The 21,396-nt window shown below is 44.4% G+C and overlaps 1 protein-coding gene across 3 annotated transcripts in view; it reads right to left on the minus strand.

Annotated features, from left to right (window-relative positions):
• The window catches only part of SATB1 (SATB homeobox 1), a 96,299-nt gene that overhangs the window by 67,619 nt on the left and 7,284 nt on the right, over window positions 1-21,396 (minus strand). The window contains exons 1-5 of one of the 3 annotated variants that reach the window (XM_027549672.1): window positions 14,780-15,207; window positions 11,086-11,320; window positions 7,217-7,393; window positions 6,328-6,454; window positions 5,376-5,499 (exon numbers count right to left, since the gene is read on the minus strand). In XM_027549672.1, coding sequence (XP_027405473.1) covers window positions 5,376-5,499; window positions 6,328-6,454; window positions 7,217-7,393; window positions 11,086-11,296 — 639 coding nt within the window. In that variant the 5' untranslated portion in view covers window positions 11,297-11,320; window positions 14,780-15,207. Of the gene's footprint in view, window positions 1-5,375; window positions 5,500-6,327; window positions 6,455-7,216; window positions 7,394-11,085; window positions 11,321-14,039; window positions 14,553-14,779; window positions 15,208-21,396 lie in introns of those variants that run through there. The other 2 variants (XM_027549678.1, XM_027549687.1) reach the window with 2 other exon arrangements.

A 21,396-nucleotide genomic window follows, 5' to 3' on the forward strand; every position in this document is an offset into this window, starting at 1 on the left:
AGAGTGAAGTCAGAGCTGGTTCAGAAAAGGAGACAGAAGAAAATGACTTGGTGGAAGTTTGCCCATAAAGGACTGGTTTACCATTTCCTTTATGGATCTCGCCATTAATACAACGGCTGAAAGTGGTAATAAAATCCAATTAGTATCAAGTACTTCAGTGCCTGGCAAAGCAGATACTCATAACCTCCGATTTCCATGGGCAGTAGGGTAAAAACTGGGAAAAGTTTTGTAATTTAAAGGAGGAATGGACTTCCTCAAAATGCATGCTATTTAACAGGAAGCATTACAATAGATTTGCAGTATTCTGCTAGGAAGGGACAAGCAGAAAATCCTACAAGCCCTGTCTCAAACAGTAAACTTTAGGGCTTGCTCACCGCATCAAGCCAGGGTATGACTAAGGTCTATATTTTCAAAGAAACATGGGAAACTGCCCACTGCTTCCCACGCAAATACCTAACGTTGTCGTGGGGGTCAAAACAAAGGCTCTTAGCTCAGTTATATACTTACTGATTCAGACAGGGTGTGAAGCCAGAAAGAAGTGACTGGCACAGAGCTGTTACAGCCAACCCTTTTGGAACCTTCCAAACGCCACGTTACCCTAGAAGTCAGTCCCCGTGTTCTAAAGCACCCTCCCACGCTCCAAATTAAGGACATGATGGTATTTTTCAAGGGAGTCCATGTAAGAACGGCATAAAGATACAAAAACAAAATACATGTTAAAGAAAAATTCCAGCAGTGAGAATAAATGCAATTGGAAAACTTTCATTATCAGCGCTTCAGATAAATGTAAGTTCTTTTATAAAACATTAAACTAATTGGAGAAAGACTTTTTAAAGCCGTTTTCTCTCCTTCCTTCCTTCCCTTCTCTCCATCCATCTATCCATCCACCCAAGGATAGCTAATTAAGCTCACAGGTCTGGGGATGAATTGCCACCCCCACGCTTCACCCATTCCATAACCATGGGGCGCGCTTCAACATCCCATGCCTCAGGTTCCTTAATTGAAAATGAGGATATAAAACCACCTACCATTTACGGTGACAGGCATGCTCTTGATGCAAAAATACTAAAGGACAGTTACCATTATTTGAACTACTAAGATGTGTTATGCTTATTACTCCACAGGAAAACAGAATGCCTGTCACACAGCAGACTGTCGATACATACTTTTGAATGAATAAATACATGAATAAATTTCATAGGTTAGATGTGCATGTGAAATGCAATATATGAATACTGATGCTGGATGTTCTCTGGAGACAATGTGATTATTAATACTTATTGATTTTTTTTTCAGAAACATCATTCTGGTTCAAAAATTATGAGAAAATACAGAGTGCAGTTAAATATATATATATATATATTTATGTCTCCTAATGAGTAGAGTTTTTTAAATTGGTGCTTTGTATAATACAGACTGAAAATCAGCTGAACACAGGGGTTTATTAATGTCTATGGAAATGATTATCAAGTTTCAGAGAGAGGACCTGGATAAACGCTAAGCTTCAGGAGGGCAAGGTGGTTGGTTTCTTTCTTTCTTTCTTTTGCCAGTACCTTATAAAAAGTCTGAAGCGTTCAGGATCCCTAGATGCTGTCAGGAAAAGGAAAACTAAAAAATCATTTTTCCCCATATTACGTCTAAATGGAACGTTCAAATTTAAATTCATTTCATGTATCTGTTGCTTGAAAACAAAAATGACAATTCTCACTTTATGGAGAACTCAGGCTTGGAGCTACTCTTCCCAGGTGAGAAATGAAACAGAAAGAACCAGCCCCTTAAAAATACGACAGTGGTGATGTGTGTGCCCAGGGAAGTGGGTGGTGAAAATGCACACGCACCAGATTTAGGTCAGGAACATCTGACCTAAACATTTCTAGAAGGAAGCCACTAGGCTGGCAGAAGTAATAACGGAACTTCTACTCATGACACTTTTAACAAATGAACCTACCCTTGTATCCAATGTCTGTACATTTACCTACTGCTGAAGTTCAATTTTCAAAACTTCAGGGAAAACTAAAATCAAGACGAAATGTTTTGTTGTAAATCAAAATATTTACTTTTTTCAAATCCCAATTTATTGATACCTTCCAAACACATGGTCTCTGAGTTCCTGTGACCTTAAACGTTCTTGTCCCCTCAAGTCAGACTTCAATCTCTCCTCCCCACTTGTGGGTCTGAATACAAAACCCACCTTATCTAAGCACCTCCACTGAAAAAAGCAAGTCTAACAACAAAATGCCCCATCTCAGAGCTCGGAGCTGATGGTTTCTTACACCTTAGAACAGTTTACAGAAGTCATCACATGGTACAAAAAACGTAATAAATGGATGTCAGTCTATCTGGGCAGATGAGAAAAAGCAGCCACAGAAACGAAGGTCTGAGCTATCAATCAAACCACATGCACACTTACGGAATTTCTACAGCTAGAGAAACCTTTGCAGAGATTATCCGAGACATTACTGCAGCCAAAGCTATGCGTCCATTTTAAAGTCAACACTTTAAAACTCAACACTGGGAAAGGACTTCTGGGTCAGTCACCAGCCAGCAAGTTGACTTTAATGTCCAGAGACACTGGCTCTGAAGAGGAGTCTGCGAAGGATGACACATCCCTTCTGAGATTCCGAGCGCAAACTGGGCTTGCCCTTGTCAAGCGTGGGACGGTCCTCCTGGGGGCCAAGGCAGATTGCGGGCTGCCCTCGCCTCCCCTCCCATCTCTACTCAGGAATGGGATCCACTGGCCACAGAGTGGGCATGCCGCTCGGTGTATCGCTAAGGCACCCACCAGCCACTTCTAATGCAAAACCAAAGCATTAATACACAGCAAAATGTGCACGCTGCCTGACAGGCTCAGAGTTCTCACAGGAATGAATCAAAACTCCACAGAGAGGGAGAAAGTCTTGGGCGCCCTTTCTTGCTGCCAGGCGCCCTTCTGAACAAGACTGAAGCAGCCCTTATCTGCTGGGCCTCCTTCAGCGCTGCACCTTCAGCTCCGCAGCGCACCGGGGAGGAAACAGCAGCTTTACCCCGTGCGGCACGCATTTGGGGCTGAGGTCTCAGATGCCTGTGCTTCCTCTAACTAACAGCTCCAGACACAAGAGAAAATAAAGAAGCAAATGGAAAATAGTTCATAATTAAAACATTCCGAATTGAGTATCAGATTCATAAATTCAATCTGGAGAAAGAAACAGAAGATGTTGCAGCGGAACAGAAAATAACTCCCTCATTTAGAGCACAAGTTGCCCTTTTTCATAATAATATTAATTTCAAATATTCGCTGCCACTGCTGAACAACATACATCTTTCTTTCCAAATTGTTTTGCAAAAGAAAGGAAGACTGTAATTACAGCTGATGTTGGCCTTACAGCCTGGTCTTGCCTCTGAAGGATGGCAGCGGGGTCCCCAGTCATATAGGCCCACGCGTTCCACTTGAGGCCTCTTTACAGAAATTCATCCCCATCTGACTCCAAAATCCAGTCCTGAATTTTATTTTGTCATTCTGTTTAATGCTGTAATTGTTTTATTCAATTAATTACCCATGATAACATTAAGTAAACTCACAGTTGTATTTGTAAGCTACGGTGAAGGGGGAGTTTATTGGTTGAATGTTGCTGGCATGTAACCATTAGTTCTCACCGCCTGTATCAATAAATACTCAAGCTAGCATCCTCTTCTCCAGCTCACAGGAAATGCCTTGAACCTTTGCCTGAATTCACTTCCCAAATCAATAGGACATTTAGTAACGTGAAGATACGTGAGATTCCTATGCTGGGTCTTTATACTTATTTTAATGCTGAGTTAAAACCTTTATTTCTAGGGGATTTCAAATTTCAAATCCTAGAGACCAACTGACAGATTATCTGGAGTTGTCTGTAAAACCCAAAGTCCCAGAGGTAAGAGTCACCTGCTTCATTATATCACCCTATTGATGTAACTGTGTTTAATTAATTTAAATTATTTTTACTCGATGGTTATAAATTCACATCCTCTCTACTCAAAGAGTGAGATGGAGGACAGGAGGAGATCCATTAAAGTGTCAAAAAGACTTTGATTTTCAAGAAATGGACTTAACATCAGAGAATATTTCACCTGTGGCTACAACTTACTTTACAAGAATATAAAAAGCCATCATTTATTATAAGCTTAATTCATTTGCTTCATTCCTATAACTGCTAACAAATATCAAAGTAAAGCTGATGGACCGTAATGCAGTAAACCTGAAATGCACAGAGTTTTCATGAAAGAAGAGCACGGACGCCCACAAGCTTCCTTCCAAAGGTACCCACGTGTCTTCACGGCCATCACGTCGGAAACACACTTGGAGAAATTCCCTACTGCAGAAATATTTACAGCAGTCACACAATTCACGTTCAAATACCAGACAGACGGGGCACTCAGGCTTACATGCTAACCTTGCATTGAAAGAAAAACGTTAGCAAAAATTTAGTAAAAATCTAGGTAGACCAGCATCTCAAGTATACTCTCCGGTGGCATGACCTTCAGGGGCGGGGCCCCCGGAGAGAGAAGGCATGAGGGCACAGTGACCTCAGGACCACACAAGCAGCGCTAGGGTGGGCTCACAGCGCCCTTTTCTTTTCAATTTAAAATCAACTGCACAGCATCAAAAGCGATGCTCAGCTTTACATCTAGAAAATGAGGGAGTCTCCCACCAGAGTTCTTATTGCCCTCCACCAAAATTCATCCTACAATAATAATAAATCTCCGTCTCATTTCAAAAACCCCTGACAGTATGCCAGGCATCTCAGAGGAAAACATATGACCCCATGAAAGAAAAAAAAAAAAAAAAAGTGGGTGGGGGGGGGTTGAACCAATGCCTAAAACTGGTGACGGAATCCTGATGAATAATAACTATCTAACCTTCAATTAGAGGGAAGAGACTTGTTTTCTCTGTACTTTTTTTTCTAAATTCTATTTCTTCTTCTTTTTCCTTTGTGTGGTAATGAAGAAAGTACCTAGAAGCTGTTCTGTTCCTTTACTCAGGGAGCATGGTGAGGTTCTGCAAAGTAACACTTCCAGGCGCTTCCTGGCATCTAGGGGTTCCAGGAAGGCACACCACCTTTATTCCCTTAAACACAGGCCCTCAGGACAACGAGGCGGCCAATCTCAGAGCACTCAGAGGAGGGATCTGCAAATGAGCTAGCGCCAAGGTCAGCTGAGTGGGTTTCCCTCCCCTTTCTTTCCCACACTGCTCAGGATGAATCGCGCACACTTCTGAAAGTCACCAGTGGTCAAGTCACTTTGCATTTTGGGGAGATTCTTGCTTCCGATACCACTTGCTTTAGACTATGGCTTCCCATGACTCCTCCAACGAGGCTGCCCTCAATGACTTGTCATTTAGGACCAGTGATGCCCAGTACCTGTGAGAGGGGGCACTCCTTCGCCAAGGAGCTCTGGTTCATATCCTTCAGCAAGTCCTTCAGCGCATTCCTCACGGTCGTGTGGGACCACTGCTCGGGAGGCAGGTCTTCCAGTTTGGGGCAACTATTGGAGACACAGATTAGAAAGGGGATTATGACAAGATTGCATCCCGCTGCAGAACATTCCTTTAAGACAGACAGATTTCATTTTGCGCATCAAACAGATGCATCTGGAGATTGCTCTCGGTCTCCTGATTGTTCCGATTAGTTAATTACTTTATACAACACATCTGCTGTATCGATGCATGAATTATACATCAGCTGCCTGTGGTGGCTATTTTTCCATGTTACTTCTACCTTCCTGCTCTGATGCGCTCGGGAAGACAATTTAAGGTATACTGCTTTCTCAAGAGCCATTGTGAAAAGCACGAACGTGGGAACCGTTTTCCCTTCAGGACTCCGCTCGTACGAATTAAAATGGTTAAAAAAATTATATAACTAAATAAGAGCTCGGCAACAGTGAATAAGGCATTCTTTCACAAAGTGTACACAGATGGCACTGCTCATGATATGCAAAAATATTTTTCTCTTAAGTAAACTTTATGTAAAATGCCTTCTTGCAATGCATCATTTAATTGATTACATAGAAAAAGTCTTGTCTTTCGATAACCTGCACAAGTAGATGCGTTTGGGGGGAACACTGCTTCTAAACGATAGGCTCAAATTAGGAAGATAAAGGAGAAAGGGTGAGGTGACAAATGTCATTGGGGTTAGCCTCTCTGAAATGCAGGGCAAACCACAACTGAAGGCTGGCCAGAGATACTTTGTTGCGATTGGGGTTAGCCTCCCTGAAATGCAGGGCAAATCACAACTGAAGGCTGGCCAGAGATACTTTGTTTCAAACGATCAGGTGAGTAGAACATTCTGCCCTGGAACTGCTTTCCTGACTCACCTGTGTAACTGAATTTTCAATGTGACCACATGATACACATCTTGAAGCATGTCTGCTACTGTAGCATCGGGGGCATCGGTCACGTAAGACAGTGGGACCGGATTCCACTTCCCGACCTGGATCAGCCCTATTCCAGATAAAGAGCGCGCGTCACTGCATGTCTGACCCTTCGGATAACCTACCCAGCGCAAGGCTGCTTTTCATTGCCCCCACCACAAGCAATATTGTTACTTCTGTCTGAATGATTCCCTTCCCTCCAAAGGGCAGGTCAATGAAAATATTCACAGCTTAGTTTTCCAAACTGTGAAATTATGTAAACGACGGTGGGGCTGTTTATTATTTTGGAAATAAAACCCCATCAATAAAACCTAGGCAGAGGCCACATTTTCCTAACTTACAGGAAGTTCTAATAAGACATAGCTGAACCAGTTCTAAATGGCTTTACGATTTAGATAAGATTCTCGATTGCAATGGGAATCAGCATTGAAAAATACTTTACAGCCCATAAAACCATCAGAAACAGAATAAAAGAAACAGAACTAGATATTCAGTCATAAATGCAAATTGACTCTCAACAGTCCATCTGCTCAGATACGCTCCTCACTTCCTTGTGGGTCCTCAGTGGAGCAGATTATTAAGGTCAATAAGCATACTAATGATTCAGCTGAAGTAATTTAAAAAAAAAAACCTACCTCCACATTCCACATGAGCAAAATGTGTGTTAACTAAACCAAACTGAATTAAGCCAATTTTTTAAAGCCACAGTCTAGAAGGAACCCATGTAACACACAGGCTACAGTTCTTTGAATGAGAATATTCAGATGCTTTCTCTGCAAAGTAAACAAAGGATGCCAAGCAATTTCCCCAACCCCGAGGATGCATTATTTACCTTTGGCCTGGGCAGCAGAGCTATGTGAATAACCCAGAGACAGCAAGGCCATTTCTATCAGCTGGTTGAAAAGCATGTCCTTCCTCACCAACACAAACTCTGCATGCTCCTCCTTGCAATCGTATTCAATGGCATTTTCATAATGTTCTACCACGCAGAAAACCGGGAGCATGGTTCCTATCAAGGAGACAGAAGAAAAAGAGACGCAAACCAACGAATTGCAGCAACACAGTCTGGGGGAGGAGGGAGGGAAAAAATGAAGCCATGAAAATAAATCTTCAGCACCACGAGAGAATGCGAGACTGGCACAGAGGCCCAGGCACACACACACACACACACCTTCTTTTATTTTTATTTTTTCTTAAGTTGTAAGAGAAATGTTGAAATAGAATATGAACTTGGCCCTCAGGTAACGTGGGCTCTAATTTTAACTGAGCATTTCCCCAAACCAATTAATGCAGAATTACCTTTCTGATCAAATCATAGGGCTGACAGGAGAGGAGTAAGTGTCTGGTCTGATCTGCTGTGAGTGGTACCTGGTGTGCAAATGTAATTCACTCAGCTCGGCTTCGAAAGAACCCATCTTCATGCTTCCTACATGCTTTTGTTAGGATTCAACTTTCCCTGTCTGTGTCCAAACAAATTAGCTTTGATTATAAAATTACGAGCATTCGCCTCCTTCTTTAAGATCTTCACGTTGAGGCCACAGAAGAAACACAAAACTTAACCCAACCGAAGTTCATAACACAGGATTTCAATATGTGCACACTGCAGATGACTAATATTTACTTTGATGGCTACTCATTTAACCTGCCTAAAAGGACATCACGGTAACCACAGGTCTTTAAAACGAACCATCTCTGCTCTAGCGAATGGGGTAAAGATGAGAGCAAAGGAAAACTGTCGTCATCAGGGTGTCTCAGGATACAGGAATCTGCAGAGACGAGATGTGTTCTCTGTTTACTGTAACCCCAGGTAATAACTCAGGAGCCAGATGGTTAATAAACACAGGCCACACCACACCACTGTCAGCAAAGAGGCTTCTAGAAACAGAAATCACGGAACGCTGTCGTCCTCGAGGTGTTTACACAGCGCACTGTCAGACTTCCAGTGATAAACGGAAAAGGGTTAAAAGCAGATGCAGCAGAGTGCACTGTGGCACTCTGCCAGGAGGGCACCATCCTTAGCATAAATGATGACAAAGGTTACTGCACCAGGGCACCCAGGACCCCCAATTAGTCCTGGAACGCTAATGCCTCTCTAAGCTCTGCCCTCTGCATTCACAGAAGCCAACCAACTTCTGAAGGTGTCCAGGGTCGGCAAAGCGGAGCTAAAAACCCAGGGTTTCCTCCTGACACCAGAGATGCCCTTTAAAAACGCCCTATTTGCTTGTTTCTGCTGAACAAAGCCGGCAGGAAAAGCAGCCACAGTTTTCTACATGGGCGTCTACACCACAGCTTCAGTGAACTGTTCACAAGAGATTCTAGTTCTGACAAATAAACCCCTTTAGGTTTACTTAGAAAAGCTCACAAACTCATTTGGAGGGACCCAACAGGCTAGGCATGAAAAACAAGCTGCGGAGCTTGCCAATATCCTTGTCATTCATTCGGCTGTTTTTATACCAGAGACAGAACCCGTCAGGGATCAGGAGGAGACTGGGAGAAACCACGGCACAGACAGCAATGTGCAAACTGGTGACTTCTTCCGTGGCTGGAAGGTTCTCTGGCAAAACCTCCTAAACAAACAAACAAAAACCTCCAATCCCTTTCCTTAAGGTGCGCTTTCTCAACGCAGCCACACTTACTCTCCGGCACCTGTCAAGCAGAAACGCTGCACGTGAAGAAGAAGATAAGACAGCACCACCACCAACACAAGGCTGGAGGCACTTTGTTGCTTCAAGCAAGCAGAGAACCTTCTACAATTAAAGTGCATTTTTAAAATGTCACTACAAATGCAATGCTTGGGAAAAAAATAAAAAGCAGCACTTGAGCAGGAAGTGACATTATTGTTCTTTGGTTTCTCCTCCCTCTATCCTGAGGTCTTCAAAGAGTTGGGTTACTAATACAACAAAAAACATAGGCATTGATTTTTCCTCTTATAGAATGATACAGACCTGGGCTGCTCTTTGCTGCTCCTCAGACCTGGGAGATAACTGAAGGTTTTTTTTTAAACTGTTGAAATAAACAAGAGTCGCTCTGGACTTTAGAGGGACCCTGTAAGATCGTTAAGGTGGCTGCTGATAAGGTGACAATCGTAGACTTTAATTTTCAATCTGACTGCTTAAATCTTCCAGCAAACTGTCACGCGCCTCCTGATACTGCGAGTCAGGCTGAACAGGAGCCTTCTCTGAACCGATTGTTTGTGTGAGTGCTTGGCGAGGCTTCCAACTCCAGCAACTTCATAACCTTCCAGTATGGAAAGGGGAGTACGCTGGTCACTGCTGACTGCTAAAAATACCGCATGATTTAAACCTGGAGGCAGTCTTAGAAGCTTTTGCTGAAGGTTTATGAGCCTGTGTAAACAGCACGTCTGCCATAAGGAGCAGTGAAGTCTGTAGAATCCTTGTCTAAAACTGTCCTGGCATTAAAGTTTGCTGTGCAAATATCACATAATACCAGAGACAGCTGAAATCTCCTATTTAGGAATTTATGGAACTTATATGTTTGCAGGCGTCAGAAAGTCTTTTTTATAGAGCCCCAGCGCTTCGCAGTACAATATTAATGCACTCTGTTTGAAAAGCCATAATAAATTATATTTTTAATGCTCTTACCCTGGCTTTCTTAAGATGCATACATTCTTGGCAAACAATCAATAAACAGGGTAATCATGAGGAGAGGCCAAAGAATTTGCTGAAGTGCTGTTTTTCCATTTTTAATAGATAAAGATCTAACAATACGGACTGCTGTGTCTGTTCATTTCAGGATCAATATATTCTTTGTTTTCGCCAAACCAAGGAAAAAATAAATGATTGTATGATAAATGTTATGCATCAAACACAATGAAATTCCTCTGCCTGCTAACTTTATCTACTTAATATTCTTGGTTGTTACAAGATGGCATTTTTATCCTTTGCTTTAGCAAATGTAAGGAAAATCTGAATCCCATACACAGTTATTCAGAGACAAATAAAGACCTTCTAAGGCCCACACGTTATGCCCTGGACAGACACTGATTTACAGAAGCAACACTGCTGAATACAGTCAGAGTGGGTAAACTCCATCCCTGTGATATAAAACCGGCAAAAAGGAAGCACACAGTTGCATATCCCCTCCTGATTAATTTGTTTACATCTGCCCTTTTATCAGAAACACCCAATTATAGCAAAAGGGAAACACCAGAATTATCAGGTTTTTACCTACTAAGTAATGAAGTTGCTCTTAAGAAAACAAACCACACACACAAAAAATCACAAAACGTTTACATCATATCGCAGAAGACTTCCATTATCTGTGAAACTGCCTTACAACCAGTAATACCATGAAAAAGCTAGGTCCATCCTCAAACAATTTAAAGGTCTCATTCTCAAGCAGGGTTAGTTTCAGCAACAGCCACTTCTGCACCCCCTTCTACAACACCACCTTATCAACGGAAGCCTTGTATAACTGAGACCACTAGACTTAACTCAGTCTTTACCATCCGCAACGTCCAAAGACTCCAGTCTACAGTAGAGGGAGACGCTCTGCTGAGGCACGGAGCCTACGCTTTCAGACACGCCTGACGCTGCAACCAGAAATGTGACTAATTTCAGATCAGAAAAGAGAATCAAGGAGCACACACAAAGCCAGGCGCTGCGTGTCCACCCCCGCACCAGGTGGTGCTGGGTGGACGCAGGACTCGCGCCTTCCAGGATCTGGCTTCAGGGTATTTACCTTTCCTAAGGTTGCTTTTCATCAGATGGCCCGAGTGTTTCAAAGGCACTCCCTGCATTTTTGCACCTGTACTGCCAAGCCTTCCTCTTCCTAGCGGGCTCCCGTTCTGTTCCAGGCGGGCAATCTTGGCGGGTGGACCCTTCGGATCACTCACATTGTTAGACATTTCTGAATGTTCTTTCCCCTGAGTTGCCTCGTTCAAATGATCCATACTCAGTTACTCTCTAAAGATCACCTGCGAGAATTTAAGAAGAAGACATGTTACAATTGGGTGGGGGTCTCCGCACACCCCCTCCTTCTCTGTGTATATATAATGCATGTACATGTTTTATCCCTGGATATTTCGCTCCACAAATATAATGTATTTGTAAGACTCCTTAACCAGATATATAATGCAGAGGTTACTCTACTTTCTAGATCACAGCATTATATTTCCATTCAAGTTAACAGAATAATTTGTGGGAATTGTATCAACACACATGAACGAAAAGATAATTTGTCACCTACCAGCAAAACTATGTGTGTAGGGGGGTGGGGGGGGGGTGGGGGATTATTTTTAGAACAAGAATTACTACAAGTGTAGCTAAAAGGACAATAACAAATTGTATTTTTGTAGTCCCAAGTTTTAAAAATGAGAAACTTAATACAGAACATAATAATGAACTTTAGTCAAAGATGGAAAGATTATTTTATCAGTCCAAGAGATTAGTTAGATCTGTTGTCTTTATATTTTTATATACATTTTAATTCTCATGAAGGAAAAATAGATTCATATGTATATATACCACCTCAAAGGAGGGAGCAGACAACTGCTTTTTAAACTCTCTATTGGCTTTATGGTTAATGTGTAGAAAAAGTTTTCTACTGTCAAAGTATCAAGAGTTACATGACCTGTTTTAAAGATTCAGTCAAGTCTTGGCTCAAACATGCAACTGGATCATTCCATCCCTAACTAAGTGGATACAAGTGGAGGATTTCTTCAAAGAGCCCTGATACTGAAGTATTACAACTCATGTATCTTAGAGTTAATATTTAGGTATTCTTTTGTAATAGAATGCTATTAACAATTTAAATACCAAAAATTTTGAAAACATTTTGTAACATACACATTAGATTGAAGTGCTAAACTTGCTTTGAAAGAAAGCTTGTTAATTTTGGTAAAACAAAATAACCAGTGTTCAAAAATAATCTCAGCAGGCAATGAAGTCAACATTTCAATTAACTCCAGAAAAAAAATGAACAGATAATGATTGTTCAGTTGTATTATACTTTGGACATCAATTTTCATACTGCTTATAGTAAAGCAGTTAGTACATTATCAAAATCGCTTCTGCAATAGTTCTAACAGTGATAAGAACAGGTGAGTAGAATTATTTTATGAACTTTCATGCTGCTTGAAGTATTAAGTTCACCAATACTAAAGGAAAGAGAATCATACTCAGAAAAAACAGAGAGAATATGATAATTATCACTTTCCTCCAGCTGTTTGGTAATTTGACATATCTTGCACATTTATATATATATATGTGTATATATAAAATATGAACATGCTACTTAGATACAGATTTGAAAGCGAGCTTATATTCTTAGCAGGGCCTTTCTGTAAGCATTGCTTTCCCCTCTGTTTAACCGGTACTATATCCATTATAATGAAGGAAAGAGGTGATGGGGAGGGGGAAGCAATGATAATCTGTAAGTTTAAAAGCAACCTCAAGAATGCCAGTTAAAGAACTGTGAAGTTAGAGAAATAATGGCTATTTATCCTTGTGCTCCACGGTGGCGCACTGAGACCAAAGGTTTACCATTGATCGCGGTCCCATCTGGTTTTGGTTATGAGGTTCATTAACAATAAATGTGCCTCTTTTAACCACTTTTTATCAAGATTACTCTTTCCATTACATTAAACTGTAGTCTAAAGCCAAAATTAGCGGTGATTATTAACTTACTCAAAACACTCTTTATAATGCTTCATGTGGGTTATAATACAGAACTACTTTTCCTGAAATTGGCTGCCTTACCCTAAAGCAGAAGATGAATTTTAAAGCATATGATTTGAAAAGAAAATACTTAACCCGTGTAGCAATTTAAGTGCCAAAAAAATAAAAAAGAGAGAGAGGATGAGTAGGCAACAGCATCAAAGTTAATGCTACAAAACATATTAAGTAGTCATGAGGCTTAACAGCATTATAAACTGTGAAGTGATAGATGATAATTTAGTTAATGTATTGACAATCAAAACATCATATAGGTCATGCAAAATTGTCCTTCGAATGAATACCCACCTATAAGCAGCTATTAAACACTCAGTCATCTTGTAAAAAGCTTTACATTATAAAGCAAAATTACATGCACATAAAACACCCAATTTACTCATTTAAACTCTATGCCCAAGGCTAAAGTTCACCAAACCTGAGTTTGGATTTGCAAAGAGCAACCTCCGCGGGGCCTGCTGGACAGACTGCATGGGAACAAACTAAGGTCTCAACAGATGCCAGGCTGGAGAGTTTCTTGTGAGTTACACATTTTAAAAACCGATTTCACTGTGATGTTTGGCTGGCACATTGAAAGCAGGCTACTTTCTCCAAACCCCACTTCCCTGTCCATAAACGAAGTCCATATATGATCATTAACGAATTAAACAGCGAACTCAGACACAGCAATTATTTCCTTTAAAAAGAAAGAGAAAAGCACGAAATTCCGGTTTCAAGAACCTATTTTTTTGCAGTGTGGGAGCCTTTTCAACGAGTTCCCTGCTGAATCGCCTCCTTCGCCCCCACACAACCCCATAATCACATTTTAAGAGACTGTGCCCTTATCCGTTCCATATGGCCGGCACGATCCAGGCCAAGCTTTCACTGTGACCTTTTAAAGAGACAAAGAAGCAAAGTACTATCTAGAAACAGAAACGCTGCAGTTTTACTGAGTGAAATTAGCAAAACCGACCTGAAACTCACCACTTCAAAACTTGACAGCATATAAATAACAAAAACAAAGGAGATTTCCTTTGCAGCCCGGGTTCTCGAAGAGAAGTTCAAGAATGATGTTTTCTATGTCCTTTTTTTTTTTTTTAAATTAAAAAAAAAAAAAAAAAAGCAGCAGCAGCAGCCCTGAAGGCGACTTCCCCTGAAATTGTATTATTTTCTCTTCCTTTACCCTCGCCCCCCTAAGCGGGGTGAGGGCAGATAAGCGTCTGGAAGAGTAGCCATGGGAGAGAGGGGTTAAGGGGGGGGGGGGGGGGCCGGAATCACAATTGGACAAACAGCATATATGGTTTGTAAAATGTCTAACCTCGGAGAACGGGGTTTTCGATGAGGGAGGAGGGGAGAGCGGGAAGGAGGGAGGAGGGGGAAGACAGAATTGATCTGACAAGTGATTCGTTGGGGGGAAATCGTAAAAACAAAGCCAAACCCGTTTGGAGCAGTACGCGGCGGCGGTGCTGGGGAGGCGAGGTGGGCACCGGGGATTCTCTTAAAAAGAAAAAGGGAAAAAAAAAAAAAAACAAACCCAAACAAACCTCGGCGGCCGAGGTCTGCAGAAGCGCCCCCCGCCCGCCGGGGCTCTCCCGGGCGCCGGCCGAAAGTCCGCCCGGCCGTGGCCCGTGGTCCCCTCCTCCTGCCGCCCCGCGCGCGCGGCTGGGGGGCCGGCTCGCCTCCCCCTGCCCGCTCCCCGAGAACCGCGCCGGAGAGTAACCGACCTGCAACTTTCTTCCCGCAGCCTTGGGCCCCGCGCGGGGCATCTAGCGAGGGGCCGGGGGCGCCGGGGGCCGCAGGGCACGCAGGAAGCCCCGGCAAGGCACTGGGGCGCCACTTTGGAGCCGGCCCTCGCGGACGAGCGCCCCGAGGACCCCCCCGCGGCCCATGGACGCGGGGCCGCGAGCGTCTGCGGAGCCGGGAGAGTGAGGCGTGGGGGGAGCCGGGGGAGGGGGCCGGAGGGCGCCCCCGCCGCCTCCCCGCCGCCCCCCGAAAGTCGCGGAGCCCTCGCTCAGCCGGAGTCCGAGGTAAACACCCGGCCCCACAATGGCCCCGGGGCGCGGGGGGCCCGGACGCCCCACAAAACTGAGCAGGAGTTTCGGCGCGCGCGGGCTAGGGGCGCGGGGCGCCCCCCGAGCCGCCTGGGCCCCGCGCCGCCTAGAGCGCGGCGGAGGCGACGAGGCCGGCGGGCGCCGGGCGGCGCGGCGCCGAGTGCGCGCGCGGGCCGCTCCCCGCGCCGGGCCGCTCCGCTGCCCCCCGCGCCGCCGGCGCGGCCCCCATCAAACGCGGGGCGCGCTCCTCCCGGCCGCCGCCGCCGCCGCCGCGCCCCGCTCGGCCCCGCGCGCCCGGCCGCGCCGCCGCCGCTGCTGCCGCCGCCGCCGCTGTGGCTGCCGCTTCCCCGTCCTCGTCATCTTAACGCACGGCCCCCGCTCGCAGCCCCCGGGCCGCCCGCCGCCCGGCCCTTCCCCAGCGGGACCGGCTGCGCCGCGTCCGGGCGGCGGGAGCGAGCGGGCGGGCGGCGCGGGGGCGGGGGCGCGGGGAGGGGCGCGGGGCGCGGGGGAGGGACGCGGCTTAAAACCCGGGCTGGAGGGCCGGGAGCGCGGAGGGGCGGCGGCGCGGCGGACGGGCGCGGGGAGCCGGCCGGGCGGGCGGCACACAATGCCCGGAACGGCGGGGCGCGCGGGCCGGGGGCCCGCGGGGGCAGGTGTGCGCGGCGGCGGCGGGGCGGGGAGCGGCCGGCGGGGAGAGCGGGGGAGGCGGGGGCGAGGCCGGGAGGCGAGCCGCCCCCCGCCCCGCGCGCCGCGGGAACACCGAGGGGAGCGGCGGGAGCGGGGCGCGCTGGCGCCCGGGGACGGGCGAGGGCGCACCGGCCCGCGCGGGGCTCCGAGGCCGGGCCCTTCGGGACGGGGCCGGGGGACGGCGGGGCACCGGCTCTCGGGGAGCGCAGAGCGCACGCCGGCGGCGGCAGAAACGGAAGGGCCGGGGCCCCCGAAACCCCCTGCGCAATGTGATCACTCCTCACGGGAGGGGGAAGCCCCAGCGAAGAGCCAGAGGCCCCAAAAGACGAGCACTTTCCGAGCTCATCGGTGCCCGTCCACTCTGTGCTGGGCGCAGGTAGATGCCAACGTCCCTCACTTCTGAGCCGGAGAACTCGGAGGAGGGAATACGTGGCCCACGGTGGCCGAGTTAAACAAAATTTGGGTCACTTTCTTGAAAGAGACCTGACTAGTTAAAAGTTATTACAAAGGAAAACATGCCACCTTTACCCCTGGTGAAAGACGGTAACGTTGGGGGGTGGGGGGCGGTAAATACCTGTGTTGTAGCAATAAATACTTCTGTAATCTAAGGTAAATTACCCTGGTAGATAAATGGTCATTAGCACCCAAGTATGATCCTCTTATTTAGATAATCTATTAAATATAGTTCCTATAAAAATGAAGACCATCACAGCCTTGCCCGAAATGGGGATGTAGCGTTCATCGTTTAGGTTTGAGTGCTAACGCCTTAAGACCCTGAAGGCAGTTAATCATTACACAGAAACAAAAATGTTCGAATTGTTTTTTCAGAATACAGTAGGAGGGAAAAGAGAAAAATCAGTGAGATAAACATTTTGTTACACATAAAAAAGCAACAAGTTAGCGCAAGTACTGAGATAAGAGGGAAATATGCAAATGAAGCTATTTAAAGCTACCAATACACTCTCAGACACTGTCTACACTAGAAATCTTAGACAAACAGAAGGTAAAACAGAAGATAAAGGAGAGGAAATAATGGCCTCCTGGGGAGGACAGGTTCAGGAGGAACACAGTGAAAATATATCACTCTAAGGGCACCCACGTTTCACCCACAAAACCAGAAAGGTTATTGAAGGCAGCAGTGAATCTTGGTGTATAAACCCAAACCCAGAGCTAAAGAATGTGATGATAAACACAGTATCAAAAGCAAGAAAAGAAAGATAAGGAAATCTTTATGAAAAAGCTCAAATGATACCGTATTTTCAAAAGTTGATATGCAGGAAAGTATGAAGGAGGGTATTTTGATTAAAGTATAAGAAATACAATCAATAAGGAAACATGTAACACTGGTGGCAGAGTTGTTATTGTAGATGGAAGTACTTAAATATTTTTTTTTAATGTTTGATATTCAGAAGAAAAACATGGATAACACTCATCTTTATAATGAGAATGATTTTTGCAATGTGATGGGTTAAATTGGGAATTTCCAAGATGTATATTTTAATAGTGCTTCACACTGGTGATGCCTGACATGTTTCCCTGAAACCTGCCTGGTTTTTCAGTAGGGACTGTGCATTCTAGTATCACAGTGTATAAATTTACAAGCAATACCAAAATCTCAAAATAGAGGAAAAGTATCGTGTACTACAAAGAATCATTCAGGCAAATGGAACTCAAATGGAGTGTTTAAAAAGAAAGAAAAAGGAAGACTAAAACAGGTTACTGAATATATCAATATTAAAACACACTGGGATAAAATACTGTAAGTGATGTTTATCCCATTATTTCCACAAATAAGACAGAAAGCTTTCTGATTGCCTTAGCCTCCTATTCATGTGGGGGTTAAAATATTAATCTTTAAATTTGAGTAGCAGCTTTTATCTAGGAATTCCAAGCTAATTCTCAAACACAAACATAAAAAAGTGTAATAAGGATGGACATGGCCTCCGAAAATGATAAAACAGAATAAATGAGGATAAAGGCATCTAATAATAACTTTACTACATGATTATAAGTCTATTAATCATATACGCATATTAATTTCCCTCAAGCACATTCTTTATTTCAGAACTATATAAGATATAAGCAAAAGGGCACACAGGCGTATGCCCTCCAAGTAATAGTGCACTGGTGAACTTCCTATATATTATTTACTCTTTCAGAATACTCACTAAACCACTGAGTACTAAACGCAGATTAAAACAAAGAACAAAAGAAAAGTAATAAGGAAAATTCCCCCTTCCCAGACATATGTGAAAATAAACCATTGCGATGGGGGGCATCAGTTTTATTCTACAAAGTATCTTAAATTTGGCAATAAAGGTGCAAGCCAAGTATTGAAAAAAGTTAAGATAAACTTTATAAATCCAGCTACGAGAATGGAAAACCTCAGGAACATGAAATATTACAAGTCAAATACATGAGCTATTAAACATGTGGGTGTACAGTTAAAACAGTGCATCAATTTTTTATCACAGGAGAAGGAAGTCAGTCTGGCCACGCAAAGGTAGCAGAGATAAAATATTGTAACAGAGATACAAGATTTTTAAAAAACAATAACAAAAGGACTACTGCATGCTTCAGGGGGCCCCATATCAAGATAAATATGCTGGCAGATATCCGGAAGCATTAAAACACATTCAGAGTTCTGAATAGCACATACATTTGTAATAAACAGAGAAAGCATTTAGAATTTGAACGCTTTTAAGACACGGCAACTCCGCCAGTGACTATGTTAGCAAAGCAATGTTTACTACCATAGCACTTTCTAAGGACATGGTAGGTTTTTTTTTTTTTTCATCTTTTTAAATTCAAATACTGTTGGCTATCTCTCCACATCTTAGAGCAGCACATTTCACGTGGCATATTGCTCTTTTTGTCGTGTCGACTCTTTGTTTTTGGCTTTAGCTGCAGGTGGCGTTTCCCATATATGAATTTCTGGGAATACGGTCTGTGTTGGCCATATAAGGATGCCTCTTTGAGCCATATGTTCTGCCGTCATGTGTCTCGTTTTGTCTGTCTGGGATGTCAGGACTGATTTCCACATCGTTTCTTGAATGGACCAGATACAAATTTGTAAGAGCCGAGAAGGGGGGATTAAAAAAAAAAAAAAAATCTGGGGCTGGAGCCCAAACAACTTTGTCAAAACATACATTGGAGAGGAAATGCAATATCCTGTAAACATTCACACCCTCCTTCTCACGTCTTATCTGTGACTGACATCATCACAACTGCATAGCTTGAGAGGGGATCTGTGCGATCGAGTGCAGGAGTCTGCATGTGAGCATGTGCAGCTGAGCCAGAGGGACCCTGCGCCTCTGGAGGTCACGGCAGGCGCAGGGGGACTGCCCTGCTCCAGAGTCCCAGGCACTGCAGCCAGCCTGACCCGGCCTTGAACCTGGGGAGGGAAGCCACCTCACGCCTTTCTCCTTTAGTGAATCAACAGGACTCGGATTAAACTTTCAGGTGAATCACGCAGGAAGGCCTGGTCCCCGGTTTACACTCTCATAGCCTCCGGTACTTCTCCTTTGTCGCAGTTATCACCAGTGAACAAGCTGGATGATCACTGGCTTAATAAATACCTTCCATCAGTCCAGTTCAGTCTTTGCGACCCTGTGGACTGCAGCACGCCAGGCCTCCCTGTCCCATGCTAGACTGTCATCCCTATGAGCACAGAGACTGTGTCTTGCTCACTGCCCTATGACCAGGGATTCATACCGCATCCCTGCAATGTTTACATTCTGAACAAATAAATGAGAGCCAAAGGCTCAGTGTCACATGCAACCAAATGCTATGGCTAATTGGAATGACCGTTCCTCTTAGAGACTGTGGAAGTGAGGTGGAGTTAACAGTGGGGAAAGCGGCTGTATCTTTGAAATGTGAATTCACTGGAATTAAATAACATTTACAGTTTAGTTCCTCAGTCACACATCAAGTGTTCAATAGCCGCATGTGATGAGTGGCTATCCTATGAGACAGTGTGGGTTAGAGAACCCTTCCACCATTGCAGAAAGTTCCATCAGGCAGCACGAACCTAGAGAACTTCTACAACAGAAGACTCAGTATATCCAGGACCTTGCCTGGAGGAGTCTTAGAGGTGCTGGACAACTTCCAGACATCCCAATGAAGTCCAAATTGAAGTCCTTTTCCACTTTAGAATGGGCCCGTGGATCTGTAAAGCTGCGTGGAACGAGACATGGGCAGTGCTGCACACAAATCTAAGACAGCTTTCTAGACACGTCTGTATGTAAAAGGGTCTCAGAGTACGTTTGGAATAACATGCATTTACCCCCAAAGGCTGCTTTCCATGAACATTTCAACAGGTCGCAGGTGAAGCTGAAAACCACAGAATTGTTCCACACCCTCTCCCACCCCCACGTTAAAAAAGCAGAGTTGCCACTAGAAATGGCTTTTTTGGAAGCTTTAATGTAGATATCTACTCAAACCGGGAGGGCATCCAAATACCAACCAATAATGGTGTGCTGCAGAGAATCAAAGCAAACGGCTTGAATATGTTTCAGGAGAGAGAAAGGAGGAATAATAAACGCTAAACATGGGCCTAAGGTTTTCGGCTTTTGTTTTTTCCCCAATATGTGGGGTTTCGGTTATAGCCGGACTGATAGCGATCAAAAGTTGTTTCCTAATTACTTTAAGGTGAATGTAAATACCCACTGGTAATTTGGGTTATGGTTTTAATTGACAAAGGTCACTATTAAAGTGAAGCAAAGAAAGGCTGATGTTTAAGCTAGTTTGAGGAGAGGGCGCTGAGGTAAATGAACGGCCATTAGAGTTGGCTTCTAGAACCTGGTGAGATACCTGGGACTTTGAAATATCTGCAATGTTTACATTCTGAATAAATAAATGAGAGCCAAAAACTCGGTGTCACTTGCAACCAAATTCTATCGCTAATTGCAATGACCGTTCCTTTTCGAGACTGTGGAAGTGAGGTGGAGTGAAGAGAAATATTACCTCTTTTTAAAGCAAGAATTTACTGGACAAAATTTTGTATCTTCCTTCCACAGATATCAGTATGGCCCACAACATTGACATGGACAGTGGAAATAACCCCATCAAAATTGGTTCTCTCTGCCTAGACCCAACTCCAAAACTGAGTAGGGCTCGGGTTCCAGTAGCGATGCTGTTGAGACGCCCGCATACGTCCGTAGTAGCCTGTGTATCAATAGCATCACCACCAAATGCGTGACGAGGTTCAGACTGTCTTCTTCCCCCATTGCTTCTGGAGAGCAGGGCCTCCCTCGTCTCTCTTGGGAACCCCTCTTCTGCCACATTCTTTGATATGTGGCCTGATTGCACCTTTTCTTTCCAAAGCTTCCTCCATCTATTAGCCACTTCCTCCTCGATGCCCCATCCCAACTCTGTCCTCCAAGCGCAGCATTTCATATTTGCATGCCTGCCCTTCCCAACTGCACATCTGTCAACATCTTGAGGCTGGACTCCTGTCTGTATTCCAGGAGTCTCTCACAGTGCCCGCAATTAACAGGGAAAGGAAGCCAAGAACTGTTTTGGTGAATGAGTGCTGGTAAAAATCTTAGAAAGATTCTTGCACTCCTAGGCAGTAAAGCCAAGGATAAGATCAGAAGTTAGTT

This window comes from Bos indicus x Bos taurus, chromosome 1 (genome assembly GCF_003369695.1).
Source record: "Bos indicus x Bos taurus breed Angus x Brahman F1 hybrid chromosome 1, Bos_hybrid_MaternalHap_v2.0, whole genome shotgun sequence".
Taxonomy (NCBI): Eukaryota; Metazoa; Chordata; class Mammalia; order Artiodactyla; family Bovidae; genus Bos; species Bos indicus x Bos taurus.